Source organism: Chiloscyllium plagiosum, unplaced genomic scaffold, assembly GCF_037043375.1.
Source record: "Chiloscyllium plagiosum isolate Xiang-an unplaced genomic scaffold, Cpla_swu_hap1 HiC_scaffold_35, whole genome shotgun sequence".
Classification (NCBI taxonomy): domain Eukaryota; kingdom Metazoa; phylum Chordata; class Chondrichthyes; order Orectolobiformes; family Hemiscylliidae; genus Chiloscyllium; species Chiloscyllium plagiosum.
The window spans coordinates 24,768,212-24,784,441 of record NW_028270173.1 but is presented as its reverse complement, the minus strand read 5'-3'; the positions used below and the strand labels follow the sequence as shown (position 1 = coordinate 24,784,441).

Sequence of the window (16,230 nt, the reverse complement as noted above, 5' to 3'; positions counted from 1 at the left end):
CAGCCCATTATCAGTGCAGTGTGCCATCTCAGAGGGTACTCTTACCCAGTGAACAAAAAGAAACTTGTTGAACTCATTGCAGTGTAATTTTGAAGGTTGATGAGGCACTCTGCTCCTTCATTTCCCAGTGACAGCCTCATGCTGTAAAAATGAGCATGGCGTGTTCCCTCTGCAAGAACACCTGAATGAGAACTGTGGCCATGGAAGATAGGAAGGCAGCCATGCAGAAGGCCCTGTCATCTACTGACTAGCTGCACTTTTATTTTATAGATATTTTTATTGAAAATTCAACATATTTTTACAAGTTTACAAAATAAAAAAATCCCCAAGTATCAACATTGATATACAATTAAATCTTAAATAAATAATAACCAAAATTTAACAAAAGAAAAATACCAAAGAAGAAAAAAAAACTTAACTAACTACTAATCTAACCTACAACTAACTAGAGTGTATAACTAAGTCTTTTACAATATTCAAATAAGATTTTTAAAAAAACGATGGATAACACAGAAATTGGGTAGTGAGATACATGCTCGGAATGTGTTAACATCAAATATAAAACCCGCATTCGTGCGGGATTCCTCTCCCAAGGGGCCCCGGACCAGCCAGGTTCGCAATCTCAATTAAACAAAAGCCCTTGTTAGGATGGCCGAAATATCTGTATTTATATAATTCAAGAAGGGCTGCCATATTTTATGGAATAGTGCACCATATTTGTAAGGAGGTCAAGGGGAATACATTCCATAATTAATCTGTGCCAATTTGAAAGTCCAGGGGGGCCCTCAGCCGCACAGTTTACCAAGATATTTTTCCTTGCACAGAAAGAGAGAACAGAAAATAATCTCTTCCCGTGCACATCCAGGGAGGGTAAGTTCGAAAAGCCCAAAAGGAGAGATACAGGGTCCACTCTAATTTCCGTTCCTAAGATTTCTGTCAGAGCACTTGCTACTTTAGTCCAATATCTATGGATCTTATGACAGGTCCATAAGCAATGCGCAAGAGTGCCCACCTCTATTTTACATTTGGGCACATTGGAGATACTCCTGCCTTAAATTTTGCCAATCGATCCTTCAGCTATATGGGTCCTTCAGCTATATGGTACATGGTATCTTCAGCTGAATGGCCTGAGTTCTGTTGCAGATGGTGATTCTTCTAGTATTTTCCCAAATGTCATTCCACATTTCTATAGAGATTTCTAGCCCCAAATCCTGATCCCATGTTTTAAGCATATCTCCTAATACTTCATCGTGTAATAAGTGATAAATAATACCGACGGAAGATACGCCCATTGGCCATAGCGCTCTATGTTCTCTATCTGATTTATAAAGACTATCTAATAACGTAGTCTTCTTCTGTATATAATCTTGAATTTGGAAGTATCAAAAGAGGTCTTCATTGGGTAATCCAAATTTCTGACACAGCTGTTCAAAAGACATCAGGACCCCTTCTTTAAACAGATCCCCTAAACGTGAAATACCCCTGGATCTCCAGAGATTGAAAGTGGCATCTGTAAACCCCGGTTGAAATCCCCATGCTCCCACTATCAGAGCATAGGGGGATGTTTTATGTGAGTTGCCCTCATTTTGCCGCATTATATTCCAAGCTTTAATTGTGTTTAGTATTATAGGGTTTTTACAGTGGTCCGTAATGATTTTCCTCTTGTCTGAAAATAAAAGGTTAATAAGTGGGCATTTTCCTTGAGAAGCCTCGATGTCCAGCCAGATTGATTGTGGGTCAGACAAGACCCAATCAGCTATATAACTTAATAGGGAACTTAACTGATATTTCCTAAAATCTAGGAAATCCAATCCTCCCCTTGCCTGTGGAAGCTGTAGCTTCTTCAGCTTAATGAGGGGCCGTCTTTGATTCCAGATAAAGGAACCCAACCAGCCATATAATTTATGTAGTGCCAGCCTCGGCAGCATCACCAGAAGCATTCTCATAGAGTATAGGAGATGGGGCAGGACATTCATTTTAATTAGTGCTATTCTACCTAGCCAGGAAATTGGAAGGTCTCCCCATCGCTGGAGGTCCTATCTTATCCTTTCCAGTAAATGCACAAAGTTGGCCTTGTATAACTGAGGAGAAAGTGAGGACTGCAGATGCTGGATATCAGAGCTGAAAATGTGTTGCTGGAAAAGCGCAGCAGGTCAGGCAGCATCCAAGGAGCAGGAGAATCGACTTTTCGGGCATAAGCCTGAAGAAGGTCTTATGCCCGAAACATCGATTCTCCTTGTATAACTGACCAAATACTGGGGTAATAAAAATACCTAAATATAAAAAACCCTCCAGGGACCACCAGAAGGGCAAGTGGGATCTGTCCAATAAGTGGGATATACTAGCAAGGCCACCCATTGGCATAGCCTCCGATTTTGAGAAATTAATTTTGTAGATTGAAAATTTGTGGGCGGCACGGTGGCACAGTGGCACAGTGGTTAGCACTGCTGCCTCACAGCGCTAGAGACCCGGGTTCAATTCCCGCCTCAGGTGACTGACTGTGTGGAGTTTGCACATTCTCCCTGTGTCTGCGTGGGTTTGCTCCGGTTTCCTCCCAAAGTCCAAAAAAATATGTGCAGGTTAGGTGAATTGGCCATGCTAAATTGCTCGTAGTGTTAGGTGAAGGGATAAACGTAGGGGAATGGGTCTGGGTGGGTTGTGTTTTGACGGGTCGGTGTGGACTTGTTGGGCCAAAGGGCCTGTTTCCACACTGTAAGTAATCTAATAAATGTATTAATAACTTGGATTAAGTGAGGCATGGACAACAAAGGATTACTGAGAAATAGAAGAACATCATCTGTATAAAGCGTAATTTTATATTTACCTGTACCAATCCTCGGAGCCGTTATATTAGGGTCAGCCCGTATAGCTTCTGCTAGTGGCTCAATTATTAGCGTAAATAGCAATGGCGAGAGAGGATATCCCTGACGGCAGCCCCTATCCACACTGAAGCTATCCGAGCCTAACCCATTGGTAATCACAACTGTCTTGGGATCACTATACAGTGTTGAGATCCATTTGGTAAACACCTTTCCAATGTGTAAAACAGATATGACCATTCAACCTTGTCGAATGCCTTTCCCGCGTCTAATGAGACTACCACTCCTGGTATCTTTCCCTGATGGCAGGCTTGAATCACATTCAAAACCCTTCTAACATTATTGGATGATCTACGGCCCTTAATAAACCCCGTCTATCCTCCTTTATAATATGTGGCAATATCCTTTCTAGCCTCAATGCTAACATTTTAGAGAGGATTTTAAAATCTACATTTAGCAAGGATATTGGTCTGTATGACGCGCAGTCTTCTGGGTCCTTTCATTTTTTAAGGATAAGAGAGATATTAGCCTCTTTCAGCGAAGGCGGGAGACAGCCCTGACTGTATGAATAGTTATATATGTCCATAAGTGGACCAGACAATATTCCTGTAAATTCTTTATAGAATTCAGCTTGAAAGCTGTCTGGGCCAGGTGTCTTACCGCTCTGAAGTTGCCTGATTGCATCAAGTATTTCTTGAATTGTTAGGGGAGCATTTAAGACCGAAACCTGTTTCGGAGTTAGGTCCGAAAAGGTCAGGTTTTTACAAAATGACTACATCCTCCTAGTCCTGCGATTTATATAAATCAGAATAAAATTTTCTAAAGATTGCATTAGTCCTTTTATGATCATGAGTCAAAATACCCGTACTTTCCTTGATAGACACGATAGTTTGAGGGGCCTTCTTTTTCTTTGCAAGAAATGCTAAGTATCTACCAGGTTTATCGCCGAATTCATATAACCTTTGTTTTGCAAATCATATTTCCCTCTTAGCTGTTTGGGTAAGCATGGTGTTTACAGCTGTCCTAAGGGCCGTAATCCTTTGCAATTTGATAATAGCGTATGCTGTTTCAGCCACTTTTAAGTGAACTTCGAGCAAACGCTGTTGTTCTCCCTTTAATTTTTTCTGGGTCACTGAGTATGAGACAATCAAACCTCACACGTAAGCTTTGATGGTCTCCCACATCATTGATGGTCTCCCACATCATGCTAGCCATACCTGAATTAATTTCTAAAACAGTTTTAAATTCTCATTGTTCCTCGCCTTGATTTCCATATATACAGCAGTGTGATCGGAAAATGCTATACTGCCTATTTTATGGGATGATATGGAATTTTAAAAAATCGAGGGGGCAAAAAATATACCAAGTCTGGTATGACATTGAAATGGATTGCAGTAAAAAGAAGTCTCTGCCCTGTGGATGAAGGCATCTCCATACATCTACTAGTCCTAATTCTTTGTTCAAATCCACCAATTGTCTAGATCTGGGAGATACTCCCGCAGTACTCTTGGGTATCCTATCTATTTCCGGATCCATAATACAATTAAAGTCTCCCCCTATAATTGCATGACGAGCACCGAGAGCCATCAATTTTGAGAAGGCTTCCGTTATAAATTATAAAGGATGTGCTGGGGGGGCAATACAAATTTAAAATCCCATATTCCTCTCCATTTATAAGAGCTTAATCAGAATATATCGTCCAGATTTGTCTTTTATCTGATTTAGGATTTTGAAAGGGAAATTTTTCTGAATAAGAATAACAACTCCCCTGCTTTTTGAGCTAAAAGAAGAAAAAAAGGCCTGATCAAATCCACCCTGCCATAATTTCAAGTGTTCCTTATCCAATAAGTGTGTCTCCTGTAGGAGAGCTATATCAACCCTTTCTTTCTTAAGATTTGATAATATTTTCTTCCTTTTGACTGGTGAATTACTCCCCTTGACATTCCAGGTGCACCACTTAACCGACTGATCAACCATAATCATCCGGGCAAATCCGAGACCCCTCGGGAGGGGAGACCCTATCCAGAACATCCCGAGCAAAGAGCATATAAAATTCACAAAAATAAAGGCTCTCTAATACACTCACAACAGTATAATTAAAAAACTATTTCTAAATTTAAAAAATATAAAAAGTATTTAAATGGAGATTTTCCCCCTTGTTCCCAGGGGGTATCAAAATTCAAATATACTACAGAGTTAGAGTTAACAGGGAGCACCCTACCCCACACCCCACCCACACCGACACCTGGATATATTTGGTAATGTTAATACCATGTATAAACATATATAACTATAAGATTACAGCTTCAACAAATAATAATTAAATATAATAGTACAAAATAACAAGGGAAAACAACCCCACTCCTAGAGACAGAGATAAAATGGGATAAGGTAACCCCCTCCCCCCACCAACATCAACTAGACCTATATATATATGGAATAAAAAAAAGGAGGGAGAAAATCATTAAGTAGAAAACAAATAAATAAATCCCTCTCCCCACCCCCCAAGATAATATTAAACAGTAAGGTTAAAAAAAAGGGATTAATTTATAAAAGAAAAGGGAGGATGTAAACCGGAGTGGGTGGGAAGCGAACCAACGTCAATGAACTCTTACAATTTATCTAAGAGAGTCCAAAACTTCCTTGGCCTTTTCCAGCGATCCGAAGTTATACACAGACCCTTCATGGTTAAAGCGTAACGTCGCTGGGTAGCGTAAGGAGTACTGAATATGTAAGTCCCTTAAACACTTCTTCGCCTCATCAAACACCTTCCTCTTTTGGACCAGAGCTGGGGAAAAGTCCTGGAATAACATGATCTTGGATCCTTTATAGATCATGGCTTGGGTATCTTTTCCAAGATTTCTGGAGGCTTCTAAGAGTATCTGCCTCTCCTGGTAGCTCTGCAGCCAGAACAGGACCAGGCGGGGGTGCTGGTTCGAGCCGGGCCCGCATATTACAACCCGGTAGGCCCATTCCATCCTTACCTGGCCTGATCCAGCCTCCAAATTTAAAAGCTGTGGGAGCCACTGTTCAAGGAACACTGTAAGCTGGCCTTCCTCTTCCCGTTCGGGCGATTGTGCTGTAGTTTTGGAGGTCGCGCCCTTTAGCTCCGCCCCTCTGATTTGGCGCTCAATTTCCTTGATGTCTCGGTCGTCCTTTTGCAGCGCGGCCGAGAGTGAATCCCATTGGCTTCGGGATTCTCCAATAAAAGCGTCGATCTTTGCATCGAGTTTGGAGATCATTTCCACAAGGCTCTCCACCGTAGGTAAGTCCCACGGGGCGGCTGCGGACGCCTCTGCTGCAGCTGGAGAAGGTGGGGGAGGGGTTCCCGCTTGCTGAGAGCTGCGGGCTCCCTTCCCTTTAATCATTTTTACTGGAGATTAAATTGTTTAAATTCAATACTAAACAACTAATTACATTAAGTAAAAACTATTTTAAGTGATTTGATGAGTGACCCACTTTGCCCAAGTCTTGGGAGGAGCACTGTAGACTCAGACTTGCTGGGTCGCCGCCATCTTGGATCCCCACTCAGCTGCACTTTTAATGACTGGCTTGGCCAGACCTCTAAGCAGAATAATAAGGAGATCCTCTGCTCCACTCACTCCCCCTCCAGCCTGGGGGCCAACCATCAGGAGTGTAGGCTTAAATATAACCAGAAACTGAGGGGAAGCTCTTTCAGAGACAGGATGGGGAACTGCAACATATAACCTTGTGTATGAATAAAGTAAGAAAAAAGTGTACTGGCTGAGATTGTAAAATTTGTAACATTGAACTTTGCAGCCAGTAGAGGGGGTTGCTGGATCATGTCAGCAGAAAACTCTGAATTGTACAATCCCTACAGTGTAGAAAGAGGCCATTTGGCCCATGAGGTCTGTCCCATCCCTCCAAAGGCAGCTTACTCAGACCCAACTCCTCAATCTATCGCTGTCATGCCACATTTACCATGGCTAACCATCCGAGGCTAGGTGTTGTTGTCATGCAGTTAACTGTGCTTTGAAGAATGGGGTTACAAATTAAATGGAGTGTCTGCAGTTCTATTTGGCAGCCTTGCTTCTGCTGAAATAATGATTTGAAATGTGGAGGTCAACTCTCTCTCAAACATCATCTGAATGATATGATTTGTTCCCCGTAAATAAAGATAGACAGTGCAGCGAAGTGAAAAGAATGGTTTGAAGCTGTGACAAAATTTACAGAAGTCATTCATTCATTGAATTCATTCTCAATAGGACCAGATTGCTGCCTTACCTCCCTGTCCCTATCACACCATGGAGAGTTGCCAATTGGCAAAAAAAAAGGGTTGGGCGTCAGGCAGGGTGCTAAGGCAAGGAAATACCTTGGGAGTCCCAAATGGCTGCCTGTGGGATCGTGCTGTGCATGCCTTTGTCTGCAGGTTTCCTTTACACATCACAAGCCTGTGAGCCGAGGAGTGGCAGATGGAGTTTAATTTAGATAAATATGAGGTGCTGCATTTTGCAAAAGCAAATCAGGACAGTGCTTATACACTTAATGGTAAGGTCCTGCCGAGTGTTGCTGAACAGAGACCTTGGAGTGCAGATTCATAGTTCCTTGAATGTGGAGTCACAGGTAGATAGGATTGTGAAGAAGGTATGCTTGCCTTTATTGGTTAGTGCATTGAGTATAAGAGTTTGGAGGTCACATTGTGCCTTACAGGACATTGGTTGGGCCACGTTTTGAATATTGCGTGCAGTTCTGATCTCCCTGCTGTAGGAAGAATACTGTTAAACTTGAAACGGTTCAGAAAAGATCTACAAGGGTGCTGCCAGCATTGGAGGATTTGAACTATCAGAAGAGGTTGAATAGGCCGGGGCTATTTTCCCTGGAGCGTCAGAAGCTGAGGGGTGACATTATAGATGTTTATAAAATCATGAGGGGCATAGACAGGGTAAATAAGCAAGGTCTTTTCCCTTGGGTGGGAGAATCCAGAACTAGAGGGCAGAAGTTTCGGGTGAAATATTTAACAGGGATCTAAGGGGCAACTTCTTCATGCAGAGAGTGCTGGGTGTATGGAATGAGCTGCCAGAGGAAGTGGTGGAGGCTGGTACAATTTCAATTTTTAAAACGTATCTTGTTTGGTATATAAATAGGAATAGTTGAGAGGGATATGAGCCAAATGCTGGCAAATGGGACTACATTTATTTAGGATATCTGGTTGGCATGGTTGAGTTGGACCGAAGGGTCTGTTTCCATGCTGTATATCTCTATGACTCTATAACTGTATCCATGGATTCTATAGGGCAATTCAATGTAGCTAGGTCGATTAGCCATGGGGAATGCAGGGTGATTGGAGGGGTTGCTTTTCAGGGGGTCAGTGTGCATTGAATGGTCCAAGTGTCCTGCTTGCGCACTATAGGAATTCTTTGATGTTTTCAAAACAGGATGGTGGGAGTTTGAAGATGGTGGTGTCCCCATGTGTTTGGTGCCTTTGTCCTTCGGGATGGAATTGGTTTTGCGTTTGAAAGTTGGTTCCTAAGATGCTTTGATAAATGTATAAATATTTATACCTTGTAGGTGGTAAAAGCTGCTGCTACTGAGGGTCGGGGGCAGGGCATTGGTGAACAGAGTGGTTGTTTAAGAATGTGGTGCCAATTAAGCCAACTGCTTTGTCATAGACGATGCCTTAACGTCAAGGACAGCCACTTGCATCTCACCTCATATCAATCAGCATTATATAGGATACACGCACACAGCAACACATAAGTACTAAAACAAAAGGTCAGAGAGTGACTCACAAAGCATTGACCAATACAACATGTGAGCAGCTAATAAACAAACAGCATTTCTTCCTCATGGGCCAGAAATTATTAAGCTTGGCTGAGAACCAGAAACCCAGGCCCTTTGATCGAATCTTCAAACGAACACGATTCAAGAGTGTAGGCAGGCAGTGCAGATCTCAGCTTCCCATATGATGCAAGTTACGGATAAGTTATAGGGGACCAGAATGATGCAAAGCTATGCCAGGACAGGCAGAACACAATGGTGAAGGAGTAGTCCAAAAGATTTCTGAGAATGAAAGGTATTAGAGAGAAGGTTCTGGATTGGTAGAAATGACTTCTTCACCAATTCCTTCAATATTGCTCTTGTTCATCTGTTTGTGACAGGGTGGGCTGTTCTTGAGAAGGGTTAAATCAGACTTTAAAGTTTAGCTCTGTTTCTCTCGCTACAGATGCTGCCAGACCTGGTGGATTTCTCCAGTACTTTGTATGCTTATGTTTCAAATTTCCAACATCCTCAATATTTTGCTTTTACTTGAGAATGGGCAAATTTTACTCATTAGGATATTAACAAAACAACACTCTTGTATCAGAGTGGTCAACTTGTCTCATATCAGAACATCTCAAAATTACCACTCCAAACCAGTTTGTTAATGACAGTCAAAGTCAGTGAATCTGGGTTGAGCATAAATGTGAAAGAGGGCTTCAACAACATTGATTCAGATTTGACAATCTTACAGAGGTGATCCTTGTTGGATTACAGATATTCTCCCATGCACTGTGATCATCACAGGGGCAAGGCCAGTATTTGTTGTCTATTCATAAGTGATGTTGAGAAGATGATAGTGAATTGCCTTCTTGAACTACTGCAGTTCAGCTGGTGTATGGACATCCAAAGTGCTGTTAGGGAATAATTTACACCAGCCACTGTAAAGGAATGGTGCAATGGTACCAGGTCAGGATGTTGTGATGCTGATGGTATTGCTGTATGTCTGCTGTTGTTGGTAGAATGAAGAGAATACTGAGATTGGGATCATTTGGTCGAGCTTTTCGTCAGTAACTGAAGAGGATGGTTTGCAGTTTCTGGCAAAGATCCAGGTTAGAAATTGATATGGGGGCATTGACACAACTCAGGAAAGGGTGGATCTGTCTTCCGCGGGGACCTGCTATTGAATTTGTTTGCCTGCAGGCACAGCACAGAATGATTTATTTGGTCAATCGAACGTTGCCAGCTTTTAATCACTGTCCATTTCGTGATCTCATTACACAAACAGAATAAGACCCACACCCCAAAATTCCTGAACCTGGGAGGGCAGTGCTGGGCAGCACTGCCGGTTAACTGCAATCTGGATAGGGACTTTATCCAGAGGGAAAAATGTTCTGCTTCAGGGAGATGGTTATGTATTGTGTCTAGAAAAACAACACACAATAAAGGAATTTTACTTGAATTAAAAGATATTTTCAGGTAGTTCGAGCACTTTGTTCTCCATTCAAAGAATTAAACTTCCTGTTGTAATGGGTATAATGTGTGGGAGGTAATTTCGATCCGAATCTCTCTAATTCTGGTCTTCTTGAAAGCTGCTAATGCTGATTTCGGAACTGATTTCGGGCTAAGTGCAAAATGAAATACAATTTCCCGCACTTGCTTGCCTCAAAGCCTCACTCTGAACTGTATTCCCACGAAGAGGGCATGGTCAGTAGGAGGAGCTCGGAGCCTATCCCAAAGAGCTCATTTTCACCAGACTGAGTCCAGAACCCCCAGTCTGCAGGAGAGTGCAATGCTCAGTGATACTGAGGCCCAAAACATGCCGCTGTTTCAGAATCGCTGTCGTCTCATTGTCCGCTCGCTCTGTCCCGATGAGAAACCTCGGAAGGTCATCGACAGGTTAGATTTGGGCAGCATGGAGGTCGAGTACCGTCCATTTGAAGACGAGCTGCACCTTTCCTACTTGCTGTGGCGCTGTTGCTGGGGCACCTTGCGAGCCTTTCAGACTTTCTGCTGCGGGCTGTACAAACTCCTCAGCCCGCTGATCTCTTCCCTATGCTGCTGCTGTTCCCTTCCCTGCTTAGTTGTGGCCGAGTGCTTTAATCGCTGCCCCTTGTTCTGGAGATACCTTATGTGTCGATGTTTCCGGAATTGCTGGTTTCCGAGGTATCACAATCTGTATGGAGTGTACCACACAAATCTTTATGGAAGAGGGAACCTTACGGACGTGCGCGACTCTTTCTATGACAACTTTTTAAAGTACATGGAATTGAAAGCTGGTAAGGAGTAACAATGAGGTAACTGCTTTTAACTGTAATAACTACAACGTGAATCGCACACTTTGACGTTTGTGACTCTGTGATCATTCCAACTCGATAACGCTGACAGTGCCCTGCATCCCCTCCCACTCTGTCTTACCCTGTCCCCCGTTCTGAGCTCTGACATCTCCCAGCATTTTATAAAGGAACAACCCTCTCATCCCAAGAGACGATCTAATGAACCCTTCACCGCATCCCAACGCAGGCATATTGAGACCAAACCTGCACATTTCAGGAATGGTCTAACAAAGTAATTTCTGATTGTAGCAAGACTTCTTTATTCGGTTTCCTAATTGTTTGCTGAAAAGGCATGCTAACATTGTGAGTTCCTGGTACAAATACCTCCAAGTCACTCTGAACATCAACATTTACAAGTTTTATGCCTTTATCTTCCTTCCTTGTCTTAATGACCAAAGTGAATAATTTTACCACATTATACTTCATTTTCCAAAGAACATTTCAAGGTCATGTGACACAGTGGGTCAAAAATTAGCTAAGAGAAATTATACAGAATGTTTATTCCTTTATTCATTGAAAGCAATTGAATTGAATTAGCGTTATTGTCAAATGTACTCAAATGAGTACTGTACAGTGAAAAGTTTATGATTGGCCACTCAGTCCCACTTGAGGTACAGAATACCGAGAAACGTAGAAGGTAGGAGCAGGAGGAGGCCATTCAGCCCTTCCAGCCTACTCCGCCATTCATCACAATCATGGCTGATCATCCAACTCAATAACCTAATCCTGTTTTCTGCCCTTTGCTCCCATTCGCCCCAAGTGCTCTATCTAGCCACCTTTTGAATACATTCAATGTTTTTCCATCAACTACTTCTTGTAGTAATGTATTCCACAGGATCACCACCCTCTGAGTTAAGAAATGTCCTATTATTTCTGTCTAAAATGGTCTACCCTGAATCCTCAGACTGTGAACCCTGGTTCTGAACACACCCACCATTGGGAACATCCTCCCTGCATCTACCATGTCATAGAGTCATGGTGATGTACAACATAGATACAGACCCTTCGGTCCAACTCGTCCATCCCAACCAGTTATCCTCACCTAAACTAGTCCCATTTGCCAGCACTTGGCCCATATCCCTCTAAATCTATTCATGTATCCATCCAGATGCCTTTTAAATGCTGTAATTTTACCGGCCTCACCACTTCCTCTGACAGCTTATTCCATACATGCACCACCCTCTGCATGAAAACGTTTTCCCTTAGGTCCCTTTTATATTTTTCCCTTCTCACCCTAAACCCATGCCCTCTAGTTCTAGACTCCCAGGGAAAAGATTAGATTACTTAGTGTGGAAACAGGCCCTTCAGCCCAACAAGTCCACACCGACCTGCCGAAGCGAAACCCACCCATTCCCATACATTTACCCCTATACCTAATACTAGGGGCAATTTAGCATGGCCAATTCACCTGACCTGCACATCTTTGGACTGTGGGAGGAAACCGGAGCACCCGAAGGAAACCCACGCAGACACGGGGAGAATGTATAAACTCCACACAGTCTGTCGCCTGAGTCGGGAATTGAACCCGGGTTTCTGGCGCTGTGAGGCAGCAGTGCTAACCACTGTGCCACCGTGCCGCCCACTTAAGATTGTGTCTATTTATCCTATCCATGCCCCTCATGATTTTATAAACCTCTATAAGGTTACCCCTCAGCCTCTGATACTCCAGGGAAAATACCCCCAGCCTATTCAGCCTCTCCCTATAGCTCAAACCCTCTAACCCTGGCAACCTCCTTACAAATCTTTTCTGAACCCTTTCAAGTTTCACAATATCCTCCCACTGTCTCATCCTGTTAGAATTTTACAAGTATCTATGAGATACCCCCACATTCATTCGAACTCCAGTGAAAACAATCCTAATTTAGCCAATCTCTCCTCATACATCAGTCCCACCATCCCCAGAATCAGCCTCGTAAACCTTCCTTACACTCCCTTGAGAGCAAGAGCATCCTTCCTCAGAAAAGGAGACCAAACCTACTCATAATATTTTTGGTATTGCCTCACCAAGGTGCTGTATAACTGCAACAGCACATCCCTGATCCAATACAATCCTTAGTAACAGAATTCAGAAATGACAAAAAAGGTTACATTACAGCTATATACAGGAAAGCTACAAATAGTACAGCTATACACAGGACAGCAATAGGTTGGAAAAACATGAAGCAAAGTTAAAAAGACAACCATCACAGTCTCTCTCCAATAACTCTCTGCAGCAAACCAGCACAGGGTCATATCACTGGCTGTTCCACGTGATCATATCACTGGCTGCTGCCATACTCTGCACTGGGTTGCTGACTTCTCTGGTCGCTGTTTGCAGACGTCCTTGCTGTAGCTGCTGGTTGCCAGTATCCTGGCTTTGGGCCGCTGGTTTGTGTCACTATTTTGAGCCACTGGTCACTGGTGTCCCTCTCTGGCTGCTGGTCACCTGGTTTCTCCACTTCAGGCTGCTGGTCACTGGTGTCCCTCTCTGGCTGCTGGTCACTGGTGTCTCCATTTCAGGTTACTGGTCACTGGTGTCCCTGCTCCAACCATTACTTGCTGGTATCTCAGTCAACTACCAACCCTGCTTTGGCACAAGGGAGGAGAGAGGGAGACAAAGGAAAGAAAAAGAAATAAAATGGGAGTAGCCGAGGAGTGGAAGTGCAATATATAGATTCTGGGGGCATTTTTTCCAAGAAGCTGCCAGTGGCCAAGCATATGCTGATGGTGTCCATTGAATTTCAGATAATTCACTTTCTGTAATATTTCTATTGATTTATTGGTTTATTCTGCAGGAAAATCATCCCTGATATTTATTGTTGATGATGAGAGAAATGGGAAAGAAGCAAAGGAAATCATTGAAGCAGAACATCCAACACTAAGAAAATGCTGTGATAAAATATTTGTTTTTGAGCCCCAGAATCCCAATGGCCAGAGTGTATGGAATCAAGAGGAAATTCACAACTTCAACAGATACCTGAATGCATTTCAACAGAATTATACTCCAGAGCATGCTTTATAGACTACTAGGATATTTATGATGTAATTTTTCACTCTGCTTTCGCAAAATTGACAACTATTAAATTGCCTACTTTTGAACAGCTTTAACTATTTTATGATTTGGAGATGCCGGTGTTGGACTGGGGTGTACAAAGTTAAAAATCACACAACACCAGGTTATAGTCCAACAGGTTTAATTGAAAGCACACTAGCTTTCGGAGCGTCGCTCCTTCATCAGTGACTCCACTACCACCGAAAGCTAGTGTGCTTCCAATTAAACCTGTTGGACTATAACCTGGTGTTGTGTGATTTTTAACTATTTTAGTTTGGGTAATCCTGATGTTTCTAATTTCAGTAATGGATCCATTTAATGCAGAAGAGGCCATCGAGTCTGCACTGCCAAAACTATTCTGTGGCCTGCTTTAATCCCACTTTCCTGTACCTGACCGATATCTTTGAACTGTCTGTTTAGGGTTGCATTTGACTGTGGCACTGCCTAACATCCTTTGGATGCCACTGGCAAAGTGCTCACTCCCCAACCTGCAATGTCCTTCCCTAAGTGACATTAACCTGAATCATTGCTGTCCATGTATTGTTGGAATACACATATTGCTGTTTGTAAGGAAGTTGAAGATTTTTGATTCTGTGACAGTGAAGGGGTAGAAATATAATTCTAAGTTAGAATGGTGTGTGCCTTGGAGGAGAACGTATTGGTGATGTGAAGAAAAGCATTGTTTGGAATTCATTATGTGATTTACAAGGTCTTTAAATGTTTTCTTTGGTTTATCTAAAGAAAGATTCTGAGATGTTTCATTTGCTCAAAATATTGTTTCCCTTGATGTGATTTTATGAAAATGCTGTAAAAGTATAACAATAATTTAAACAATTTAAAAATCAAATGTTTTCATATATCAGTGAAAAGAAAAAATAAGGTAAATGAACTAAAGCTGTACTATGGGTGGTTAAGGTTGTGATGGGTTGGGTGTAAAAGGATGCCTTTGATGTTTTTACTAACACCTATGTACTCCTCTTGTACACAAGCTCTTTGTACTGATTATTGGCAATTTTTGTTTGATGTTCAATAAACCTGTCCACTGTTTATAATCTGGCCTAATAGTGTGAGTACTGTTTGAACATTTGATGTCAACTATATCATGTAATAGTCATGTGAATGTACTGAGTCAGGAAAATCCGAAAACAGATTTCTTTTCAATTCCCAGGGGTCACTTCATGACTCAAATATTGAGTTTTCCACTTCATACACTTCACGAAATAACTCTGTTTTAGGGAATATCATATGATGGTCAATCAAAATGGTAAGATAAAAAAGAACCCAAACCCATTTTCGTACATGTTCACCTGCCATTGGCTCCACCTTTGCACAGTAAATGGAACCTCTCAATGGAGATAGCATGACCACAATTAATTGTCCTGAATTTGTCTTCCTCTGACCCTGAGGTGACGCTTTGATGTTAAGTCTGTCAATCATCTTGTTGTAGTTTGTGGTGATTGTTTATAAACACCTGTATGCAAAATACGAACATGAAGTGGAAGATGCACAGCAGATTTTACCCAGCATCTGAATAATGTGGGCAGTTGAGAGAAATGTGGGAAATATGTAAAAATTAGATTCTTGATATTGAGAAAAAAAACAGATTTTCTCTTAGTGTTTCAACAGTAAGATGAGAACCACATGAGTAACCAACAGGAATCCATGTATTTGTATCTCATTAATAGCTAATTGCCTTGTTTACATGCAATATGCAATTTTCCCAGGTACCAGTGAAAAACCTGACAGTGCCAAATCCAGGCTTGAGAGTCTGTACAGTTACGTACCAGATGCAGCACACCAATGTCTTCAATGGTCTCCATGTTCACTATTATTCCCCAACATCTCATGGCATGGTACAAGGCAGGGCCACCCCCAGGCTTTCTTCATGCGTTTCAGCATTGGCATGACTCCACTCTCACAACTGCTGAAACTTTATTGCTGGAACAGCACAGCAGGTCAGGCAGCATCCAGGGAACAGGAGATTCGACGTTTCGGGCACATGCCCTTCTTCAGGCATGTGCCCGAAACGTCGAATCTCCTGTTCCCTGGATGCTGCCTGACCTGCTGTGCTGTTCCAGCAATAAAGTTTCAGCTTTGATCTCCAGCGTCTGCAGACCTCACTTTCTCCTCCACTCTCACAACATCATATTGACCAAAGCATTGTAATGCTCCTCCCAGGTTGCTCTGCACAGAGGGAAACATACCTGTCTAATGCTTCTGCACAGTGTACAACTTGGGTTGCTTTCTTATACCCTTTCCAGACAGCAGACATGCCCAGCAGAGGAGGTGGCACAATGGTATACAGTCAGGAGGGAGTTGCCCTGGG

The 16,230-nt window shown here is 42.5% G+C and overlaps 1 protein-coding gene across 1 annotated transcript; it reads left to right on the top strand.

Annotated features, from left to right (window-relative positions):
* Positions 1–10,280: 10,280 nt before the first annotated feature.
* Positions 10,281–14,954, top strand: LOC148140469 (uncharacterized). The gene is made up of 2 exons (XM_087978880.1): positions 10,281–10,816; positions 13,648–14,954. The coding sequence occupies exons 1-2, from the start codon at positions 10,330–10,332 to the stop codon at positions 13,872–13,874; spliced, it is 714 nt and encodes a 237-aa protein (XP_087835006.1). The 5' UTR covers positions 10,281–10,329; the 3' UTR covers positions 13,875–14,954.
* The last annotated feature ends 1,276 nt before the right edge of the window (positions 14,955–16,230 follow it).

Coding starts and splice junctions, on each gene's coding strand:
- LOC148140469 (XM_087978880.1), top strand. CDS start 10,330: ATGCTCAGTGATACTGAGGCCCAAAACATGCCGCTGTTTCAGAATCGC. Junction 10,817..13,647: donor GTACATGGAATTGAAAGCTG/GTAAGGAGTAAC, acceptor TTTATTCTGCAG/GAAAATCATCCCTGATATTT.